We start from the raw sequence: 21,643 nt of genomic DNA on the forward strand, positions 1-21,643 counted from the left end.
AGAAGACACCATCCTCACTGTTGTAGATGGAGTGGTCATAAGAGCCTGAGCCTTCCGAAGGAGCAATAACCGTCGCTCCTCCGAAGGAGACACGCTTGCTGACAGCGTATTGATGGAGGCTCCCAAGTACTGTATGCACTGGACTGGAGTCGGGACAGACTTGGACATGTTGATGTGCAACCCCAGCTTGTTCAAGAGAACGCACGTCTTCTGGAAGTCCGCTTGTGCTCCCGAGAAGGAGGAGGCCTTGATCAACCAATCGTCCAGGTACGGGTAGACGAACACCTTGTTCTTTCTCAGGTGCGCTGCTACCACCGCCATGCACTTCGAGAATGTTCTCGGCGCAGACTTCAGTCCGAATGGGATTACTGTGTATTGATAGTGATTGGCGCCGACTTGGAACCGCAGGAACTTCCTGTGTTTGTGTGCAATGGGCACATGGAAGTACGCATCCTGTAGGTCTATAGCACACAGCCAGTCCCCTTGTTGCAACTGAGGATAAATCTGATGCAACGACAGCATGCGAAACTTTTCCCTGCGAATCCACTTGTTTGCCTGTCGCAAGTCCAGAATGGGCCTGAACTCGTTCTTGTCCTTCTTGCGAACCAGAAAGAACCTGGAGTACAGACCTCTTCCTCTTTGAGACAGAGGTACGTCTTCTATCGCCCTTTTCCTTAACAGTATATCGGCCTCCGCCTGGAGCTCGCGCAATTGATACTGCGAGCTGACCAGAGGGATCGATGGAGGCGGGCTGGTGAACCGAAGACTGTATCCATTGTAAACAATATTCAGCATCCACTTGTCCTGAGTAATCTTTCTCCACTCTGCCAGAAAAAATTGAATGCTTCCCCCCACCGGAGTGGGTAACGGATGTAGGGGAAGTAAGCGCTCAGGGCCTAGACTCGGCCGGGCCTTTAGTCGCTGTTGCCGACTGGTGGCCTCCTCTGCCTTTCTGGCGCTTCTGGAACGGCCTTCGGAACTGCTGCTGTTGTTGCTGCTGCTGTTGTTGTCCCGAAGACTGACCACGCCCTCTGCCCTGTCCACCAAACCTTCTCTGGAATGGGCGGTACGACTTCTTACTATCCTTGGGTTTTTCCAAACCCACAGCCGTGAGCGTCTCAGCCTCCGCCCTCATGCGGGCCATTTCGTCATCTGCATGTTTCCCAAACAGGGTTTCGCCAGAGAATGGGAGATTGGCAACCCTTTGTTGTGCGTCAGGTTTTAGCGACGTGAGGCGGAGCCAGGCGTGTCTTCGCTGGTTAATCCCATGGCAGAAACCATGAGCCGCCAGCAGGGAAGAATCAGCTGCAGCACTGATGACCTGATTCGCCACCAACATCCCCTCGTTCAACACCTCCTGGAAATCTTCCCTCTTCTCACGCGGCAGATGTTCCACAAACTGCTGGAGGGATTCCCAGAGGGCTCGATCATATCGCCTCAACAAGGCCGTGGCACTCGCAGCCTTCATGGAAGTCGCCGATGTCCCACAAACCTTTCTTCCAGACGAATCCAGCCACCTAGATTCTTTATCTGGCGGAACTGTGGACGATGGAGTGGTGGCATGCTGTTTGCGCGCTGCCGTCACAATCACAGAATCCGGAGGAGGTTCCATCCTCAGGAAGGTCGGATCCAAGTCGGGAGCCCGGTTTTTCTCTGTAGCCTCGAGGGGACCGCCTTGGTCACCGCTGGGGTGAGAAAAGGTCCATGGCCGGTTCTTCCAGGTCCGGTACCAGTGGTAGCAATGGCCGGGACAGATGCTTCTGGTGCAGCCTCTCAAAGATCACCGACGTCGGGGAGGAGCCAAGATGGCGACCGGAGCGGACGCGTAGGCTCCCGGCTCCGCCAGCCCTTGAGCCCCGTCAAGCTATCCTGCCTACTATCCTGCCCGACCCGTCGACTGCTTTGACGGGGGCGAAGTGCTGCAATCGCCCGTGTTCCGCCGGACTCTCAGCTCGTCCGGAAGGCTTAGATAGCCGGGTGCCCGTCCCGACGCCATTGCCCCAGCGCTCCTCGCCGCTCACTACCGGACCTCGGCGTGGTGGGGACGAGAAACCTGCCTGCAGAGCGCCCGCATCCTGACAGAGGCAGCTCTCCCTGGAACGTGGTCGACAGCGTTTCGGATGCCGCAGAGTGCCACACATTGTGATCGACAAGCACTACAGGGATGACCGCACGGCACTCCGGCTCCTTTGTTTCGTGCTGAGAGGGGATGACTCGAATCCATTGCGGGACTCTCCCGAATCTGGCTGACCGCCCGTTTGCCCTAACTGCCTGAATCTGCTGACGGGGGCTCCTCATTGGCGACGCTATATTTCAACTCGCAGCGGTGGGAGACGGAGTAATTGCTGCCCCGTGTCGCACCCCCCAGGCTCCTGCTACTGGCTTGTGGGCGCCATGTATGTCCCCGCTGACTTGTGGGACGGGGATGGCCGTCCGCCATTGCCCCTTGCTCGTAATATCGTGGCTGTGCCGGGGATCGCCTTGCCTGCTTCAACCGGTGTTGTGGGCAGTGGGGGCGTGCTGCCTACTCTGTCTTATGGAGATATCCTGTCGGCCCTGTGTGACCTGCGGGCGACGCTACTGCGAGGCTCCCAGGGGTTAAGTGACACGCTCGACGACATTGCCTTGGACCTGGCGCAGATTCGGAGGGGCTGCTCTCGTCAATCACTGATCGCTCCCTTGATGATTCCTGCTAATGACACTGTGTTGCCGAGTGTTTCCAGTTGGACTGAGTTTAGTTCTGCCGTGACTGGCGTTTGCGGACGATCGCACATCGACTCTGCCTTTGATACATTGTTCCCACAGTCTGCTGCGGTTTCATCACCTTCGCTGCTATTACCGGAGATGGGACTGCTGTCTATTCTACTCCTGGCCCCCTTGAAAACTATCTCTTCAGAGCCTCCGCCTTTCCCCCTGTTGTATTTGCTTTCTCTGAGTACTTTTGTGACTCCTTTTATTGTGACCGATACATTCGTGGATGTGTGGCGCCTTCCATTTTGTATTCGTGAGTCTACCCCCTCCTTTTTGTTTCCATCTTATTCCTTTGTTGTGGAGGGGATCGACACTCATGGAGGGTTATGTACTGGAGGGCGTCTGAAGTCGGGCCAGGGTTAGACGGTCTCTTTGCTGTACTGTTCTCTTACCTGATGGGGGTTGGGTTTGAGATGTTGTAAGGGGGGCTGTGTGACCACACGCAGAGTGCGACTTGATTTTCCAGCTGGTTGGATGTTATTGTTTATGGCTCAGCTCTCGCTCGCAGTGCATCCATTCTACCATAGCACTCTTGTCTGCGGCGTAGTCGGCACTACAACAGGCTATCCTGTACCTAGCGAGCCGTCGGCTCTGTTGAAATAATTTTGGGTGCCTGACTTGCCAGCAATGTTCCGTGGGACGGGGGATTGCCTGTACAGGGTGGCGTCCATTTTATTTCTTTTTGTCTCTGCCCTGCCTGGGGCGGCCATCTTAATCTTTGTTCTGGCTGGGGCGGGTTTCGGGCGGGTACCATGATGTAGTTATCGTTTGCGACTGATGTAGAGCTAGGGGGTTCCGACTGTTCACTTGCAATGGCCTATTTTCTGTGGTTCATAACTGTGGCGCCTTTTTGGCGCGTATCAACGCTTCAGCTCCTCACATTTAATTTGCTTCTTGTCTATCCTGACACCTCGACTGTGGTTTGGAGCGGCTCATGTCCTGTTGTCTACTCTACACTTGGGGTGGTGTTTCATGGGTCCGGTTTGTGCTCTTGTGTACCGCATTTGTAACCCCCTTGTTTTTCGGCCTTTGTCCTTTTTCGATTCTACTGGCGTATGGGTCCTTTTTGGCTGGGTGTCCGGGAGTTCTGTTGTTGTATTGGCTCCTCCCCCCCCCTTCTTTAATGGGAGTTCTGGGACTGTCCTTCCTTGCTCCCTTTATCACTTGTGAGAGTTTTTTCTTTACCTTTTCTCCTCTTCATGAGTGAGAATCTTTATTTCTTTTCGTTTCTTTCTTTCTCTTCTCTATATTTCGGGTTCTTTAGAGGGCGACAGGCACTTTACCGGGGGGGGGTAGGCCGTAGCCTCCGGATTGTTGTAGGGTGGGGGGATGGATTTAGTTTTTCTTTTTAGTTTCTATGGGCCTTGTTTTTCTATCGTTTCTGCGCTTTCTTGTTCTTTTTCTGCTCTGGGTCTGACATGGGATTAGTGGGGAGTGGGTGGCGCTGTAGGTGGTGCATAAATGTGTACTGATACTCCTGTTGTTTGCATTGTACTGCCATACCATGGGGTGTTTATCTCTATTGTTGATCCTAATTATGCTGCCTACCCGTGTTGTGAAGCTACTGTACGGACTCAGCTCTTCTTGAATCTATTCTTCACTGACTACTATTTAGATCATATTTAAAAAACTTAAACCTCATTGCTCCTATCCTTGGCGACCTGCTCCCGTATAGTGTAACTGCTGCTAATTGATGCTGTATTGTCTGATGCCGCTGGGGAATTGCATTGCTTACATCTGTGCCTACAGTATCGTGGCCGGCCTGCTGGTTGTAGGCCCGTATTTGTTCTCCTTCTCAAGCACAATAAAGGTTTTTGAAAAAAAAAAAAAAAAAAAAAAAAAAAAAAAAAAAAGATCACCGACGTCTTGGGCGTGGGCACCGTCAACGAGATGCCCAGTTTTGCTGCACCTCTTAAAAGGACATCCTGAAAAGACACCAGATCATCAATTGGTGAAACCCTTGTCTCTGGTGAGTCCGACAACGTCAGAGAATAGTCCCTGCTCCCTGAGGACCTTGTCTGTGAACGAGACCTGTGCCTCCTGTGGCGCCGTCTCGACCGTGTGGAAGACCAGTGGCGCGATCTTTCCCTCCTCCTGGAACGTGATCGCGATCTCCCAGTACGTGGACGCTCCGTAGGTTTCCGTGGAGGCGTCTTCCGTGGTTTATCCTGGGTTCTAGGTTTAGGGGTCCCCTTAGGTGGTATAGGTAGCCGAGGCAGTGACACCGACCGTGGCGGAGGAACCGGAGGACTCTCCGACCGAGGGGCAGGCCCACGTGGCGGAAGTGGTGGCGGTGGTTGCCCCGCTGGAGGGAGTGGTGGTAGCGGGGATTTAATGGGCGGATCCTCCTTAGGTAGAGGAGGAGGTGATTTAGGCCGAGGTGGTGTATAAACCTCCGAGTACACCGAGCCCGGTGACTTCTTCGGAGGAGGGGACTGCAAACCAGCCCCTCCAGAATGTGAGCGCCGCCTCCGGCGTCCTTCGCCAGACCCCGCTTGACTTCTGGCGCCAGAACTCCTTCTGCGCAGTTTTGGGGAGGCAGAACGGCTCCCCGACCTCTTCCTACTCGACGTCGAGCGTCGTTTTTCTGGCGTCGAACGTCGACCCCGGGACTCTGGCGTCGAACGCCGTCTCCTCGATGTCGAGTGTTTCTTCTTCGACGCCGAGCGTCGCCACCTCGACGACGAGCGGTCCGTTCTCGACGACGAACGCCGACTTTTCCTCGTCGACCGCTTCCTCGCAGTCCTCGACGCCGAATGTCTGCTCGACGGCGAACGGCGGTGTCGCCTCGACGGCGAGCGCCGATGCCTGCCGATCCTTCTTCAATGTCGATGGCTCGACGCCGACGAAGACGCCGTCGACTGTGATTTCGACGGCGGCCTACCCAAGCCTTTCGACGTCGACCTTCCACGCTGTCTCGACCCGGAGCCCCGGGGAGATGGGGAACACACCGTCGTCATCCCTCTCGACGTAGTCGTCGATGCAATCGACGGAGACCGGGATCGTTTGCTGGACTTCCTGCCTCTGGGGAGCCACCCAGAGGCCTCAGCAGAGGCAGAGGGATCCTTCCCAGCCCCACCTGCAGCCTGCAGTCGCCTCTCCTCTAGGCCTTGGAGCCTAATCTTCAGCCTGTCCCTCAGGGTCCTTGTTGTAAAGGTCTGACAAACGTCACATCCTTCAGGAACATGTGCTTCAGGAAGGCAGAGTATGCAGACGTCGTGTGGATCAGACTTGGCCTTCTTCCTTTCACATGCAGGGCACTTGTCGAACAGAGCAGGCATTTTAGAGCCCTAAAAAGCCTGAACAAATACCCAGGAATGAAGAGAAACACCAAGTACACAAAATGAAAACACTTTTAAGTCAAAAAGTGCACAAAATCCAAAAAACCCTTGAAAAAGGGAGAGCTCAATGCACCAGGGTCCTGTTAGCAGGAGCCTGAAAAAAGAACTGGAAGTAAGTGGGACCTGCTGTGCATTCTGGGATACTGGGAGAAGTTCTGGAAAGTTCTCTTAAAGGCACAGTATCCTATTTAAGCCACATAATGGCAGCCTATGGGGCTTGTCTGTCCATGCCTTCCTCTCTATCATTCCAGAGGCTTTTACTGGTAGAGGCAAGTTTTTCTATGGAAGAAACTGGGCAGGCAGTGCTGTTGTGTGTGTTTTTGGTGGAATTTCTAGTTGAAGTACTGGACAGTGTAGCCTGTGGATATAGGCTGCATTATTTGTCTTTAAATTATCTCTTAAGTGTCTTTGCAGTTCTGCAATTTTTTGACAGCTTAAGAGATTATTTTTGATTGCCGGGGTCCACGCACATGAGCGGGACTATTCACTAGATTATGACTATACACAGAGATCCCCTACTACAGAAAATTTGGTATTTATGAATCGGTAAATCCAAATTACCTACATCTAGCCCTTTATTTGCTAAGTGGCAATTGATTTGTCCCTGATGGGGCAAACTAGCAGACCGTTTCAAACTCAACGTGCCTATATCTGGAGCTCACTAAATATACACCACCTTTAAACTGAAGACAATTTTGTGAAGTTCAGAAGATCTTCACTTGACAACAGGATTATCATTCAACAAAAAGGAAAGGAAGGAAAATGCGGAGTGCATGTGGCTCATCACTGAATAGCCTGCCCTTCTACCCCATGAACTCTGGTACCAGCAGGAGCCAGTTCAAATTTAGTAAGAAACTGAAAACCATCCTTTTTCGCCAAGGCTTCGCTGAGAATATGCTTTAAGATGTGTCTAGATCTTTTTTTGGCACTAGGTTGCTCTAGCTATAGTTGTCCCCTCTCTTGCTCCTTCAGACTTCTTGACTCCTCCTTTGACAGTATGGACTTCTCTTTTTAGACCTTTCTGGTTCTGGAATGCTCCACTTGGACTACAAATTGAAAACAACCCTGCTTGCGACCTTCCTTTGGCTGTGGTTCCTTGCAGGTTTCCATTCTCTTCTTTCCCTCGCGAGTTGCCTCCCTCCCCACATACTCCTGCTGTTCTGCACTCTGAAGTGGTTCTGCGGCATATAGTGCTTTATAAATCACCTTATTATAAATAAATAAAGGTGTGGAGAAAATGTAGGATGCTTTGCTGTGAATTTGCTCTATCATCCAGATTGCAGTGAATTTAAATCAAATAACTTCATATAGTGTACTATACACCAGGATGGTTATGAAAAAAATTATTAGAAGTCCTCCAGAGCGGAGTATGCCTTCTCACCAAAAAGGTGGGTGATGTCTAAAAGAATGTCCATAGGGAATGCCTGGGCATTCCCCAAAATAATATAAGAGTACAACAGATGAAGTAAATTATCTTCCCTGTGAGTCAGTTCTACCCAGTCTGCGGCATTTTTTTAACTTTGATACATCCCTGCCATCAGCAATAGCCTGGGTCAGGATGGCTCAGTCCTACTTCGAGTCCATGGGCAGCTCTTGCACAACCGAATCCCGAAATATTTGGGTATACCAGCCCAGGAGGCCAACGGTGTTCACTGACCCAACCGCAAGGCTGGCAGAAAAGAACATCCTCTTTCCGGAGATGTCTAACCTCTTCGCTTCCCTATCCAGTAGAGTAGAAGTGCAGGCGCCAGGGTTAATTTTGGGCATGGAGGGAAAGACACCCAGACTCTCTGCGGTTGGGTACTGGGTGAAGAAACCTAGTTCCCCGGGAGCGAGTCGATGGCAGCAGGTAATCGTCCTGTGCAGGGCTTGGCCAGTGCTACAAGCAGGAAATCTGTGAAGCCTTTGTTAAAAGGGAGGAGAGGTTCTGTGGGGGCAAATACCGGCTGAACCACCTCCGTCAAGATGTTTTTCTTGACTGCCATCGAGGGCAGTGAAAGGACCTCAGACTCCCTCCTCACCACCATGGTAAATGAAGCACCTTCCTCCATAGCCACACTAGGAGGAGAGACTAAGCCAGTGTCTGCAAGTTCTTCTACCAGTTATTCTGAGGCTCTTTCATGGGGTTGGCATAACTATAAGTATCTTCAGATCCTTCCCCAATCATAGTCCCCACAAGCCCTATCAAAAAAAGTAGGCCTTGGCTCCAACTCAGAAGGTTGTATTCGGGCCGGAGTTTACATTGCGCAATGCTAATCTGACTGTATCGGAGTTGGGTTGGCCGATGGAGTCGGCGGCGGGGTGGGGCATCAGAGGCAGAAGAAATGGTGCCACTGGAACGGGTTTTGGGGAATGTTGTGAGATACAGAGGGTCTGACTGGGGCAAAGAGCGAACCCGCGAGTGGGAATCCAGTGGGGGCACCTGCTGAACCTGTGGGGGCCAGAGGCGCTCCAGAGGGTTTGGCCCACCCAAATATGAGGTGCATTGCATCACAGAACTTGCTTAACTGGGCAGGGTTCACTCAGGCTCCAGAAAAATCTGGGAGGTGCAGATGAACCCAGACTCGGGCAACACAGGGGACGCATAGTAGCGAGCCTAAACCTGTGGTGTAGTCTCAGCACCTCGTCCAAGGACTTGGAGCCAAGTCTTTGATTTCTTATGGGACTTACCAGACTCCTTCGATTGCAATAATGGGGAACAGATCCGCAAACTGGTCCAGGAACTTTCACACAACTGGCACCATTACAGAGTGCACTAGGGTCATGCGGCCAGGAGCTTTAGGGACAATTAGGAACTGCATCGGGATTCATGATACCACAGTCATGTCAGGCTCTGGAGCCACTGCTCAGATACAAGCACCAGAGGCAAACCAGGTGAGGATATGTCACAGACATCTGCTTGTGACCGGAACCACAGGGTTTAAAACCCACAGGTTTTTTAGGGGACATCCCTATTTGCACTGTGGGAGTACAAGCTCAAAATAGGTTGACAACACGCATGTGGTTTCCAACACAGAGCCGATCAACGCCACCACCAACACGCAGAGATACAACTCTAGATTTTCTGGATCTAGTCCGATGCCTAGGGTCTATTCAAAAGTAAGGAATTTGAGGCTAGAAGTCTCTATGAGGTTCCTCTGGGGTCTTCAAAAGGGTCGAAAATCCCTGGATGTCAACTGAAGTTCACGACCTTACTCATTTTAGTGCCCCATATCATATGGTAAATATATGATCCTTTCACTTGTGAACTGATGAATAGCTGACTACCTAAATGTGCCTGTTCTTATGGTGCCCCTTTTGCACCTCAACCTTTTGAGATTGATGGTTAGGCAGTGCTTCATGGATAGGAGGTTTATTTTTGGTATTCCAATATGGTACCTGACAAACTACATTAGTCTTCTCAGTCAGCTCTCAATTGTTTTTTGACTCAACTGTACAGGATTACCTTCCTGAATCAAGTATTTATACGCTGTAGCCCGGTAGCAATGTGTAAAATACAGTTTTAAAAAAAAGACTCAGCTTACACCTTCAAAGTATGCCCTCGAAAGGTGCCATCAAAAGGGTATTAGCCCATTTAAACCTACATGCGGTCATAAGAAGTGTGGAACAAACCCAAAATAATGTCCCTAAAGCAAAAGCTATTTACCTTGATATTTTAGGCCTAAACACCCACTGTTGTTCTTGTCAAAGCCTCGTAATTCCCGTAATATTTCAATGTACATATAGTAAACTGCCAAATACAATAAAACACCAATTAGCCTATCAGAGGCTAGCTTTTTTTTCAATTGTTTCTACTCAAAATAAACGAAAAATGTACCGTTAGCAACAATTCAGCATTAACCCTAACCTTGGTGCCAACCAATAACCAGGCAAATATGAAGAAAAAACTTAAGAAAAATGAAGAAATATAGACAGCACTGCAAACGAGACTGAAAATATTCACTCTCTCAACAGCAACAGCTTTGAAACCCTAGGATGCTTAGCTAAGATCTTTATGAAAAGCTAATAGATGATTCTCATTACTGGGAACTGTACAAGTTATGATGAGGAGACGGGAAGCCAGGAGGGCAATTGTAGATTTCAATTCAGATACCTACAGTGTGGAACTTCAACATTTTTGAATCTTCATTGAGTCATAAATGTCAGAATCCAGTAACAACCTCATCCCAATAAGACACAACACAAAGGTGGTGTGGTGCAGTAGTCTGAAGAAGTGGTTGAAACGCATCTGGATTGAGAGGTGAAGCTCGCTATACCGACTACTTTGAGCTCAGACCAGTTTACCTAGCCTTCAATTGCCTTACCCCCAGAATGTTGCTGTGGTACTTAAGCTCTAACATGGACCACTTACCGCTCGAGACAATGGTGCACACACTGTAGACTTGATTGGGCTTAGTAACAGACTTTTTAAATAATACTGCTCAATATAAGCAGTGATGAAAATCAATAAAGTTGACCTAACTCGTTAATTGTGTATGTAAGCAAAAGAAAATCATCAAAAAACTTTCACAGTGCGAATTATCAATTTGCGCATTGCATTTCACCGTGCCAGCAAGAATAGGTCTCCGGTATTAAATCTGCATACAGGAGATAATTTCAACAGAAGTACGGAACCACTACAAATGTAGTTATCTGGCAGCCCCATCACAAGGAGTCTCAATGCAGAATTCTGATTCAATGAAGGAAAAACTTGCCACGAAAATAAATATTTTCTTTGTGTATCATTTGTAAACAAACACCTTAAGGTTAATATATTTACTAAAATTGTGTGCTGCTAAACTTTATCTTTCCTATCACATAACTTTAAACGCAAAGCTGTTGTATCATGTCATTACAAAATATTTGAAAGGCCCATTTGAAAAGGCCATTTTTTAAGACATCCATTGCTATTTATGAACAAACTGAAAAATAAAATAGAAAACGTAGTTACCTTTCAGAAGTGCGGTAAGAATTGCAACATCAATATCCTGGTGGTCTTCTGATCCTATGTGGAATACTGTGATCTATTAAAAAATATAACATGAACATGATAATCGAGGTCATACAATTACACAAAGAAAAGGTTTACTTTTAGTATAACTAGTGGCTTGCATCTGTAAGTATCAGATGCTATGCACATTTCTGCCATTTATTGTTGGGTCAGGAAACTTAGAAGCTGTTCTTCTCAAGAGTCTTTTACTTTTCCTCAGGCCTGATTTGAAGACTTGTGATCACGAAACCATGTAGACCTGAAGCCCTGGTGTACAATTTAGACTTATTTGCCAAGCGTGTTGTCTGTGGTCTCATGGAACATATTTACTTATTTATTTTATTTATTTAAAGAGTTTTATATAGCGCTGGCTAGACCCGTAGGTATCAGAGTGCTTTACATACGGCACAGCGAGTTGCAAGTTACGAGTATTAAATAGGTTACATACCGATTACATAACGACAAAAGTACAGTCAAGGTGCAGTAAATAAAAGTCATCTGCATGGAAATGAACAGAGCAATCCATCTCTATCTGGAGCCATGAAGGGGTCAGAGTTGCGCCGAGGCTTGATAATCACCAGGAGGACGGTGACCTCCGAGTGAGGCGGACGAGTCGGAGAGAGGAATTAACAGTAAGGTAATCCATGTCCGATGTCCGGCTGGGTAGGAGACGGTCTTGTGGGATACCCGGCTCAGACTCCCTTAAAGCCGAACTAAACTGCTCCACCGGGCATCTGCCAAGTCTTCTCCGTGTTCACTGTCCGGGTACCAAAGAAAAATACGGGGAAAAGGGGTTTAACCCCATGGCTGCTCAGCATATTCCCCTGCTGTGCTGAGAAATCTGAAATCCCACACAAGATGACGAGCTGGGCTCGTCATGAGCGTGTGAGGAGGCTACTTCATGACGAGCCCAGCTCGTCATGAGTGTGTAAGGGGTTAAGAGGTTTTTAGTCCAGAGCGGCAAACAATGACCGGGAGCACCCGGCCGGAGCTCCTCACCGGGCGGCCAACTTCGGATTCTGATCCTCTGCTACCACACACAGGGAGGGAGAATGTTACATGTGAAATCCAACAGAAATACATGCAACTGAATGGTTATAGCTAAGTCACATTTTATAATTTTATCACTGTAGATTGTCAAGCCATGTAAATACTGTGAATCAGTGACCTCTTCCCGCAAGTGGAGGGCGCAGACACAAATAAGGATTTTACATCTGCCTTACATAGTACACAGTATTCCTCCTAATTTGGATAGAATACAATAGTGGTTTTTTTTTAACATGTGGACAAAGATCTATGCTCTCAGGATGGATACACTGTATATCATATACTGTGAATATAAGTGTGAGCTATCTTGTGTGAACATCAACTACATTATCATTTATCTAATCTTCAGTGAATGCTTATGATCTATACGTTGTTGACTGCCCTGTGATCTGGTGGCTTAATGGGCAGCCCCATTGATTCTTATTTTGAGAACAAAGTCAATATTTTAACCAATACCCCTTTTGGGTTGGTGTTGGTCCTCATTTAAAGCATGGCTCTCCTTTCAAGGACACTACTTGATTTGGGATCAGATCTAGCCCCAAGACCACACCCAAGACTTCGACGTATCTTGCTGTCTAGGGTCACATTACAATTGAATGCAATATCCCTTAGAGAGCAATCCTAAGATCAATGTGTATGGATATTTTTCAAGGAAAATGGTGCTACGCTATGTAGCTGCCTGGACACAGATTCCATTAGATTATGATAATTTTATAGGCCCCTTCAGATTAGATTCTTGTGCTTGTTTTATAGTCTTCATTCAGTATGTGCTCCTCCACAAATTGCAGCAAAGGACTTTTGAGACTGAAAGAATGTTGCTGGTGAATGGTGTCTGTCCTCTTTATGTACATCAATAATCATATAGATTTTCCCCACTCGCTTCTTCAAAGGTAATTTGTGGTGACTTAGTTATCAAATTAATCGGTTTAAGGGACCTACAATGTCTTTCCCTACCCTCTCAAAGGGAACCCAAACCACCGGGAATGGAATTAAGGGGACCTTTGTAGTGCCACCTGACTTGCCACTGGCTTGGCAAGCGACACAGGAGCAGTATATCATATGGGTTGCTAAAAGTATGGCAACCCAGGAGAGCCACCTGTGTGTATGCCTGCGACATTCCAACTCAATATTCGAAGAGGGCGACGATTGTCTGTAATTGGACCAGCTGTCGAAGACTTTCCCAATGAGAGCGGATTTACAACTGTCACTATACTTTCAGGCATAATCGCAGTCTGTGCCTTAAAGGCGAGCTGCTGTAATGCACTTTGATAACTACGCATGGCCCTTTCTCCATACGATTTAATAATGTCCTTTGGCGGGCTGGGCACATTATGTCAATCGACCATGTTACAATATGAAAGCATTACATATCTGTTGTTACAGTGTAAGCTTTGGAATTCCGGACGTTGAAATGTGTGTGCTGGTAGGAGACCCGCCCCCCCACCCTTTCAGAGGGTTTATTGAAGTACATTAGCGGTAACGTGACAATATTGGATCTCTTCTGTGTCATCATGTTTCTCATAAGTAGTTTCTCCTCAGTACCAGGGCGTTTAAAATTCACAAGGTTGTTTTCTGTACTTGCCCAAGTTAGTGGGACTTACTAGTAAGGTGGCAAGGTCCATGCCACCATCGCAGGCCATTCTTGTCTTGGCCTTAGGACAATCAGCATCTCTTGTCCAATGAGTCTTGACTTTACATAAATAACACCAAGGTTCATTTTACCCTGCTTGGGGTTTTCGAACTCACCCCCAGATGCAGATTTTTGGGGACGTTGAGAAGACTCACATTTGTCTTTGCCCTTATCGCCACCCTTCTCTTGGGATTTAGAAGAATCTTGCTTCTTCAGGTTACCTCCACCACCATGGTTTTTCTGCTTAACTGTGGTGCAGACCCATTTGTCTGTCTTAATTCCCAATTCTTGGGGGGGGGGGGGGAGGTCAGGTAACAGTCCACCGGGTATCGGTGCAGTAGTCGATTCTGAAAATTATGAAGGATGTGCTCCCTCATCAACAAATTGTACAATCCCTCATAGTCTTGTACCTTACTTCCATGAAGTCAGCCTTCCAGAACATTAATAGCACTGTCTATAAAATCAACCCAGTCTTGAGAGTGTGCCTTCTGAGTATCCCTGAATGGAACTCTGTACTGATCAGTGGTTAATCCAAACCCACCTATGAGGGCACTCTTCAAAAATGAGTAGTTGTCAGCAACCTCTTCTCTAACAGTGAGGAGCTTGTCTCTACCTTTGTTAGCAAGGAGAGCCAGAGGATAGCTGCCCGCTGCCCTTGAGGGACCTTCTGAACTTTACAGGCCTTCTCTAATGCAGTGATCCATTATGGATGTCACCCCCCTTCTGGTAAGTAGTATCCTGCTCAGGTTCCTAGTGTCAAAGGAATTTTCCCTGACTGGAGGGACACTAGTGCTGCCACCATGGGACTCTAGTCCCAACTTCTTCCTAGCCCTCTGGACTTCAAGGGTCTCTTTAACAAGGGCCAACTGTTCTAGCCTGAGCTCGAGTCTAACTCTCTCACTTTTGATCAGGTGGTGTTCCCTCTCTAAAGAGTCCTCCCTCTTGCTAGAGCTGGATGTCCCTAAGGAGTTCCCAGAAGCAATGGAATGAGCAGAGGAGTACCTGGACTTCCCCTGTGTCCTCTGTGCCATTCCAGAAGGAACAAAGGTACACCCCTCTGCCTTTTCTGTACTGTTTTTTGGTGGGGATCAGAGTTCACCAAGGTGGAGTCATCAGACTCCTCCTGGTCATGCTCAGAATTAGGATCACTAGGGGAAACCCTCCTGACCAATCTTCTTAAGCATCCCCACCCACATTGTCCTGTTCCTCTGACCTATCAGGATTCTGGTGGTCATCTAGGATAAGCAGCTCAAAGAGATGCTTAGTGGTGGGGCTACTGCCTGTCTTCAACGTACTAGAGGTACACAGGGTCCTTAGTTCCAGGAACTTAAAACTACTATACCTAGAAGACTGGGACCCATTGGGTTCCATAAGTAAAGACATGGTGTCTAGGTTTAGTGTGGTGTCGCAACTACCTACCCTAGTGGAAACTAATCTTCCTAAGGTTAGAGAAAGGGTTGTGCTAGACCCTTAACAACCAATCTAAAAGTTCTACTGAACTTACTGGTCTAAACAATCTTATATGTGCCTAATGCTAGTGATGGTTTTTCAATTAATCCACACCTAGATTAGCTGGTAAAACAATGAAGGCTTCGATCCCAACCGCTGCACACCAAAGTAGGAGGAAGGCTTAGTATATGGTGCACGCTTATTTAAGTAAAGAACCCTGCACTAAACCAGACAACCCATATGGTGATTTTAGTGGTCTTAGACAACCATAGAAAGCTCTCCAAATGGTAGCTGTGGAGAGCAACCTTCAGGCTACGTCCAGAAGCAGTGTAAAGCAGTTTGTTTTAACAGTACCAAACATATAGTGTAGGTTAAGTGAAAAAGAACCACACAGTGTAGTTATAAAAATATGTATTTATTATAAACACTCACTAACACATTGCACTATCTCCTCCCTTGAGATATAATCACAATACTTCAACAATAGAACAGATAAGTAGCACAAATACACAGTGGTCTCCAGGGGAGACCCAACTATATACCAATGAAGTTTATTACGAACCACGACCAAAGTCAAGACTAGACCCAGAAGACTTAGAAGAGCGGGGACCCAAGGAAAGTACCCAGGAACCCCACGGAGGCCGTGCGCAGAGTGGGAACATGACAGAGTGCTCAATACAAGTCAATAGGGAAATCGCAATTGCAGTTTTCCAGCAGAAGGACCCTTCCCAGAGGACGTTGAAGAAACCCTGTAGAAGATGGAAGGTTGGAGAGTCACCCCTCCAGTGGATACCCCAGGAACCAGGTTACCTACACCAGGGAAGCCAGGTGCATAGTTGTGAAGTGACGGCGGAAACCGCCGTAGACCACAATGGAGAACTTCAGTGAAGGTGCAGCTGGCGAAGAAGGGTAAAGAATCCGGTGGATTCCAAAAGTGAATTCACGAAGTAGAGTACCTGCAAGCAGAGGGGACACAGTCTATGCCACTTGGGAGTGACCAGGAGGCATGGAAGACCAATGACCACCAATGAACGAAGATGCAGGAGAGTCGACGGTGCCCTTGTCATTGCAGCTGTGAGGACCAGGCGATGCTGTGGAAGACCAAGAGCCATTCACAAGCTGTGTCACGTCAGAAGTTGAGAGCTAGGAGGTCGATGTCCAGCGGGAGCACCAACAAGCCTTGGCAGCAGAAACAGATGAAGAAAGAGAAGAAGGTGCAGTATCAGGACCAGCAAGGTCCAAGGGACTAACCAAGTGCAGGAGAGATAGAGCAGGCCCCAAGCAAGCAGGGGAGCCCACTGGTGCCAAAGAAGACCCACAGGCCGATGGCACAGGAGTCGTAAGAGGACCTCGAGCAGCTCACCAAGTATGCAGGCCCAAGGTTCAGGGGATGCGGGGAGGACGAAGATCTTGTAAGCAGGAGATGCTGGAGCCCGAAGATCTCTGGAGAAGACAGTCAACAAGCCTTGGCAGCTGCAAGTCGACGGGGTGCAGAGGGATTCTTTTCCAGCGGTTCCGACTAGGGATACTGGCTTCAAACTTGCTGTGAAGATGGTGCAGGTGGTTTCAACGAGAGATACTGGCCGCAAACTCGGTTTGAAGACAGTGCAGGAATCGAGGGAATTGCAGAACCATCACCTGTGTTGCAGAGCCTTTCGAAGTCCGTGGGACGTCAGAAGAAGCAGACCGGTCCAGCTTAGTTGCGGTGCCTGTGGATGTAGGGGGGTGACTCCTTCACTCCAAGGGAGATTCCTTTGGGTATCTTGGATGGACACAGGTCAGGAGAAGAACCTGTATGGAGCACAAGCACAGACAACGCAGAAGAATGGCAGGACGACGAGATCAGGAACAGCCGGAGTCTTCCAGATGCAGTCTTGTTTCCCAAAGCAAAGTCCAAAGACGTCCAACGTGCCCAGACAGTTGAAGATGAAGTGGTTTTGAATCTGAATATTGACCCACGATAAATGTGACGAGGCACCCACAGGTAAGCCCTTAAGTACCATAGGGAAAAGGGTTGGGTTGATTCAGGGGTCAATCCTAGAGATGGGGCTGGTCAGAGGGGAGCATACTCACTCGCATGTCCTTTGCCCAGTTTCGCACCAGAGCGTGAACTAATGGCTCCCTGAACTGGTTCCAAATGAAGTATGCAAGGAGGGCATCAAATGTGCCCTTCATAGCAGTCTGGTGGCAATGGCAAGCACCCCGACCCCAGCCCAATACACAAAGTCCTGTCTGGGAGGTGGTTACACATCCCTTCAACAGAAAACCTATTTTCTACCTTCCCCTTCTCAAGCCTGGCTCAGCAGCAGGAGAGCAGATTTGTGTCTGTGGTTGGCAGCAGCACTTGCTTGCTGTTAGTCCCTGAAAGGCTAGTACCGGGGATACAGGGGGGCTCCCTAAATGAGCCCCCCAACACTGGAATCGGTAATGGGTTAAGATTCCAACATGTTTGATACCAAACATGACCAGTTTAGGTGCAGCCAATATATAGATAGACATCTTGTAATTGACTTGATGTCCACTATATGCCTAAAATGTCTGACTGCAATTAAAAACTGGGAGAATAAACTCCTACATTTGAAGGGGGTGACCTGCTCATAAAGGGCACTCTCACACTTATAACCAAGCACCCTGTCTTCAGGATTGAAAGGCCTACCTTAGGGGTAACTTATAGGTTTTAAGTGGAGTGACCTTAGATATAAGGAAACTTGTATCTGTTTAGAGTGGTGCTACCACTAGCTCCCTCAGGCTGCAATGACAGGCCTGTAGTCACAGTTTTAGTGGTCTCTCATGGGTGACATAATACATGCTGCAGACCATGGGAGACCTCTGGTGAACCTATGCCCTGGGTACCTTAGTACCATATACAAGTGACTTAGTAGGGTGCACCAGTGTCCAATTAGGAAGGTACAAATGTACTTACCAGGTTCAATTTAGGGAGAGCACACAGTGACTGGGGTCCTGATTAGCGGGAGAAAGACAGGCTATCATCCCATCTCACTCCCAAATTTTTTGCCTTTGTACTGGGGCGAGGTGCAGCGCCCTTCTCAGATGGCCACCACAAATACGGGGAGGGGTGGGTGCCTTTCCCAAAAAAGATCACCTCCGTCTTGCCCGCGTTCAATTTTAGTTTGTTGGAATTCATCCATCTGGCTACATCACGGAGACACCCCTTGAATTTGGCAAAAGCTGCCTCCGACACTTCTGAATAGGGAAAGACAAGCTGGGTGTCATCAGCGTATGAAATTGCAGTGACCCCCCATTTGGCAATTAGGGTGAAGAGTGGCGCTAGATAAATATTAAAAAGCAACGGGCTGAGTGCCGATCCCTGAGGGACCCCGCACCCCAGCTGCTTCGGTTTAGAGGAGAAACAGCCTAGCGCCACTTTCTGTGACCGATTAGTCAAGTAGGAATGCAGCCACCTGAGAGCGTCATCCTGCAGGCCAATATCCTCTAAGCGCCGCAAAAGTCTGCCGTGGTCGACAGTATCGAAGGCAGTAGATAGATCCAGGAGCACCAGCATAGCAGATGCTCCTGAATCTAAAGACCACCTAACGGACTCCGCTACCTCAATCATGGCGGTCTAGGTACTAAAACCGGACCTGAAACCCGATTGCGTTTCATGCAGGATTTTATTCTCCTCCGTGAAACTATTCAATTGGCGCTGAACCAGTTTTTCCATCATTTTACCTGGAGCGGCCAATGGGGAAATAGGGCGGAGATTACTGAGATCCTCCGAAACCCCGTTTATTTTTTTTTTCAGAGGTAGGAGTGTGGCGTGTTTCCAGCAATCCGGAAATACCCCTGATGTGATAGACCTGTTCCATATATGCATAAGAGTTGCCACAATAGACTCCGCCATCATATTCCACAGCTTCGGGGGGCAGGGATCGTCCGGCGCCCCTGATTTACAGCGCTTTATTTCCTGCAAAGCCTCCTCAAAGGAAATCGGGTGGAATTGACTTAAGGTCGGCAAGGGTATGCTAATTTCAACTGTGTCTGTCATTTCAGTGGGGCAGGGAAGAGAGAAGGTATCATACACTATCTTAATTTTATCAGCAAAGAAGTCAGAGATGTCTTCACAAAGAGACTCAGATGGGGTGGCTTCTGTTTCAATACTTCTGGGCTTAAAAAAAGACTGCACTATTTTGAACACTTCTTTGCTAGATTGACCCGCTTGTTGGATAGAGGTGTCAATGAAAAGTTTTTGGGCTTTTTTTATTGATTCTTGGAGCTTGCGGATGGCTGTTCTATAGCAAACCTTAACTGATTCGCAATAGTTCACCCGCCACGCCCGCTCCAGCCTTTTGCAGGCTGACCTTTCTGCCCTCAGCTCCATTGAAAACCATGGGGCTGAGGGGGATTCCCTGCGAGAAACGGCAAATCTAGCTGGGGCGAAGGACTCCACCATATCGCCTATCCATCGATTCATTGCGGCCGCATCCGTGTTAGGATCTGAGGTCAGTGCCGGGGGATTCATTGCCAGGACAGGGCCAAAGGTGTCAGGTCGAAGGTTTTTCCATTAACTATGAAAAAAAGAACGTCTGCCACCGGCCCGACCACCACATGGTAATCGCAAAAGAGATTAAAAAGTGATCCGACCACAGCAGCGGCTGCGGCGCCTCTGCTGTCGTGTCCATAATGTTGGAGAAGATTAGATCAAGCGTGTGACCTGCTCTATGTGTGGGGCCGGTAATAATTTGTATTAAATTGGCAGCGCTCAAGGTAGAGATTAGCTGAGCCGCCAGGGGGCAACTAGACCTATCTACATGCATATTAAAATCACCGACTACTATTAAGTAAGGATGTAGGAGGGAGCTTTGGACAATAATATCCATAAGTTCACCTGAGCTGGCCCCAGTACAGTCAGGAGGCCAGTAGATAACTATCCCGGCCAGTGAATGTTGGGGGTTGACTTGTAGGCAGAAATGTAACCCTTCCAACCCTGTAATGGTAGTGGGTAGCGCAGATGTAAGTGTGAATTTGTCCTTGAAAATAAGAGCCACCCCCCCTCCCCTTCTGTCGCTTTGCCGATTTGAGAAGCTCATTTTAAAACCCTGCGGGACAGCTAAGGCAATAGTAGTCAGATTATCATCATTCAGCCATGTTTCGGTCAGGAACATGGCGTCCCACTCCGCATCCGCCAGCAATAATCAGATATCTTCTGCGATCCTAGCAAAAGATCTACAATTCAGTAGGCCCGCTCTAAAAGTTAATTCGGGGAGACCCGCTAAAGGGTTGGGTTGTTGTTTACCAATCGGGCTGCGTGTCACGGAGTCCTCGCCTAAAACCTTGCCACAGTGCAAACATGCCTGCGATGGTTCGGTGTTTGCGAAATCAACCCTTTCTGCCTTACAGTATTTTTCAGTATTGAACGCAAGTAGATCCTCCCTGGACCAAGAGATCCTCTTGCTGTCCCTATCCACACCAACAGAGTTTCTGGCGCTGACCGCGATCCGGTCGCGGACGGGCGCAGATGGGCTTGCCTTTGGCGCGCCATCGGCGCAGCCGCACCACCATTCCCCTTTAAGGAAGGGAGCTCGGAAGTGAGATGAATGAGGGGGAGGAGTCGCATCCCTCCGTTCAAGCGGCACCAACAGCCGTGACGGACCGGGGACCGACAAGGATCGGGTAAGTGCAGGGGGATGTGCAAAGTTCGGTCAAATATTCAGACAGTTCAAATGTTTAAAAAAAGTCACACAGGTATTTTAAAAACAGCGGTTTGTGAATCAACCAACTCTTTAGCCTGCTAGAAGCCTCTCACCACCAGCGCATAGCTCGCGCTGCTCACACCAGCGTGGCCGATCTCACTGGCGCTTTTAAGTGGCAATGAGGGGGAGGAGTCGCGTCCCTCCGTTCAAGCGGCACCAACAGCCGTGACGGACCGGGGACCGACAAGGATCGGGTAAGTGCAGGGGGATATGCAAAGTTCTGCCAAATATTCAGATACAGTTCAAATGTTTAAAAAAAGTCACAGGTATTTTAAAAACAGCGGCTTGTGAATCGACCAACTCTTTAGCCTGCTAGAAGCCTCTCACCACCAGCGCATAGCTCGCGCTGCTCACACCCGATTATGACTCGGGCCATCAGACCACACTAGGACCGCCAGCTCTGCCAGGGAACGGCCGTTCCCTGGCATAGGAGCGGCGGTCAGAGGCCGCAATATTCTTGGTCCTGCCAAGCATATTCAGAGTTTTCTTTCCCCAAGCTTTTCATGGTGGTTCCACCACCATGAAAAGCCTGGTGGAGAGGAAGCAAAGGGAGCCCTGCAGCAAAAAAACGATGGATTTAGGCCCAGATCTCTGTACTGGGGTGAATGTATGACATTGTTCGGCATTCTGTCCATCAACTGTTATTTTTGCATTTGTCACCCCGAGTGGGACGGGTACGCTCAGACGTGAGTCCCGTGCTCTCCACACCACTGGAGTCAAGCTATTCTGGCTGATGACGGCTGAT

The 21,643-nt window shown here is 48.7% G+C and overlaps 1 protein-coding gene and 1 long non-coding RNA gene across 2 annotated transcripts in view; one reads left to right on the forward strand and one right to left on the reverse strand.

Moving 5' to 3' along the window:
- The window catches only part of LOC144826435 (transient receptor potential cation channel subfamily M member 7-like), a 2,236,140-nt gene that overhangs the window by 1,659,224 nt on the left and 555,273 nt on the right, over positions 1-21,643 (reverse strand). The window contains exon 10 of the mRNA XM_078684762.1: positions 11,023-11,095. Within this exon, the coding sequence (XP_078540888.1) occupies positions 11,023-11,095 (73 nt within the window). The remainder of the gene's footprint in view (positions 1-11,022; positions 11,096-21,643) is intronic.
- The window catches only part of LOC144826437 (uncharacterized), an 871,719-nt gene that overhangs the window by 809,036 nt on the left and 41,040 nt on the right, over positions 1-21,643 (forward strand). The window lies entirely within an intron of this gene.

The sequence above is a fragment of the Lissotriton helveticus genome, chromosome 3_2, assembly GCF_964261635.1.
Source record: "Lissotriton helveticus chromosome 3_2, aLisHel1.1, whole genome shotgun sequence".
Lineage (NCBI taxonomy): Eukaryota > Metazoa > Chordata > Amphibia > Caudata > Salamandridae > Lissotriton > Lissotriton helveticus.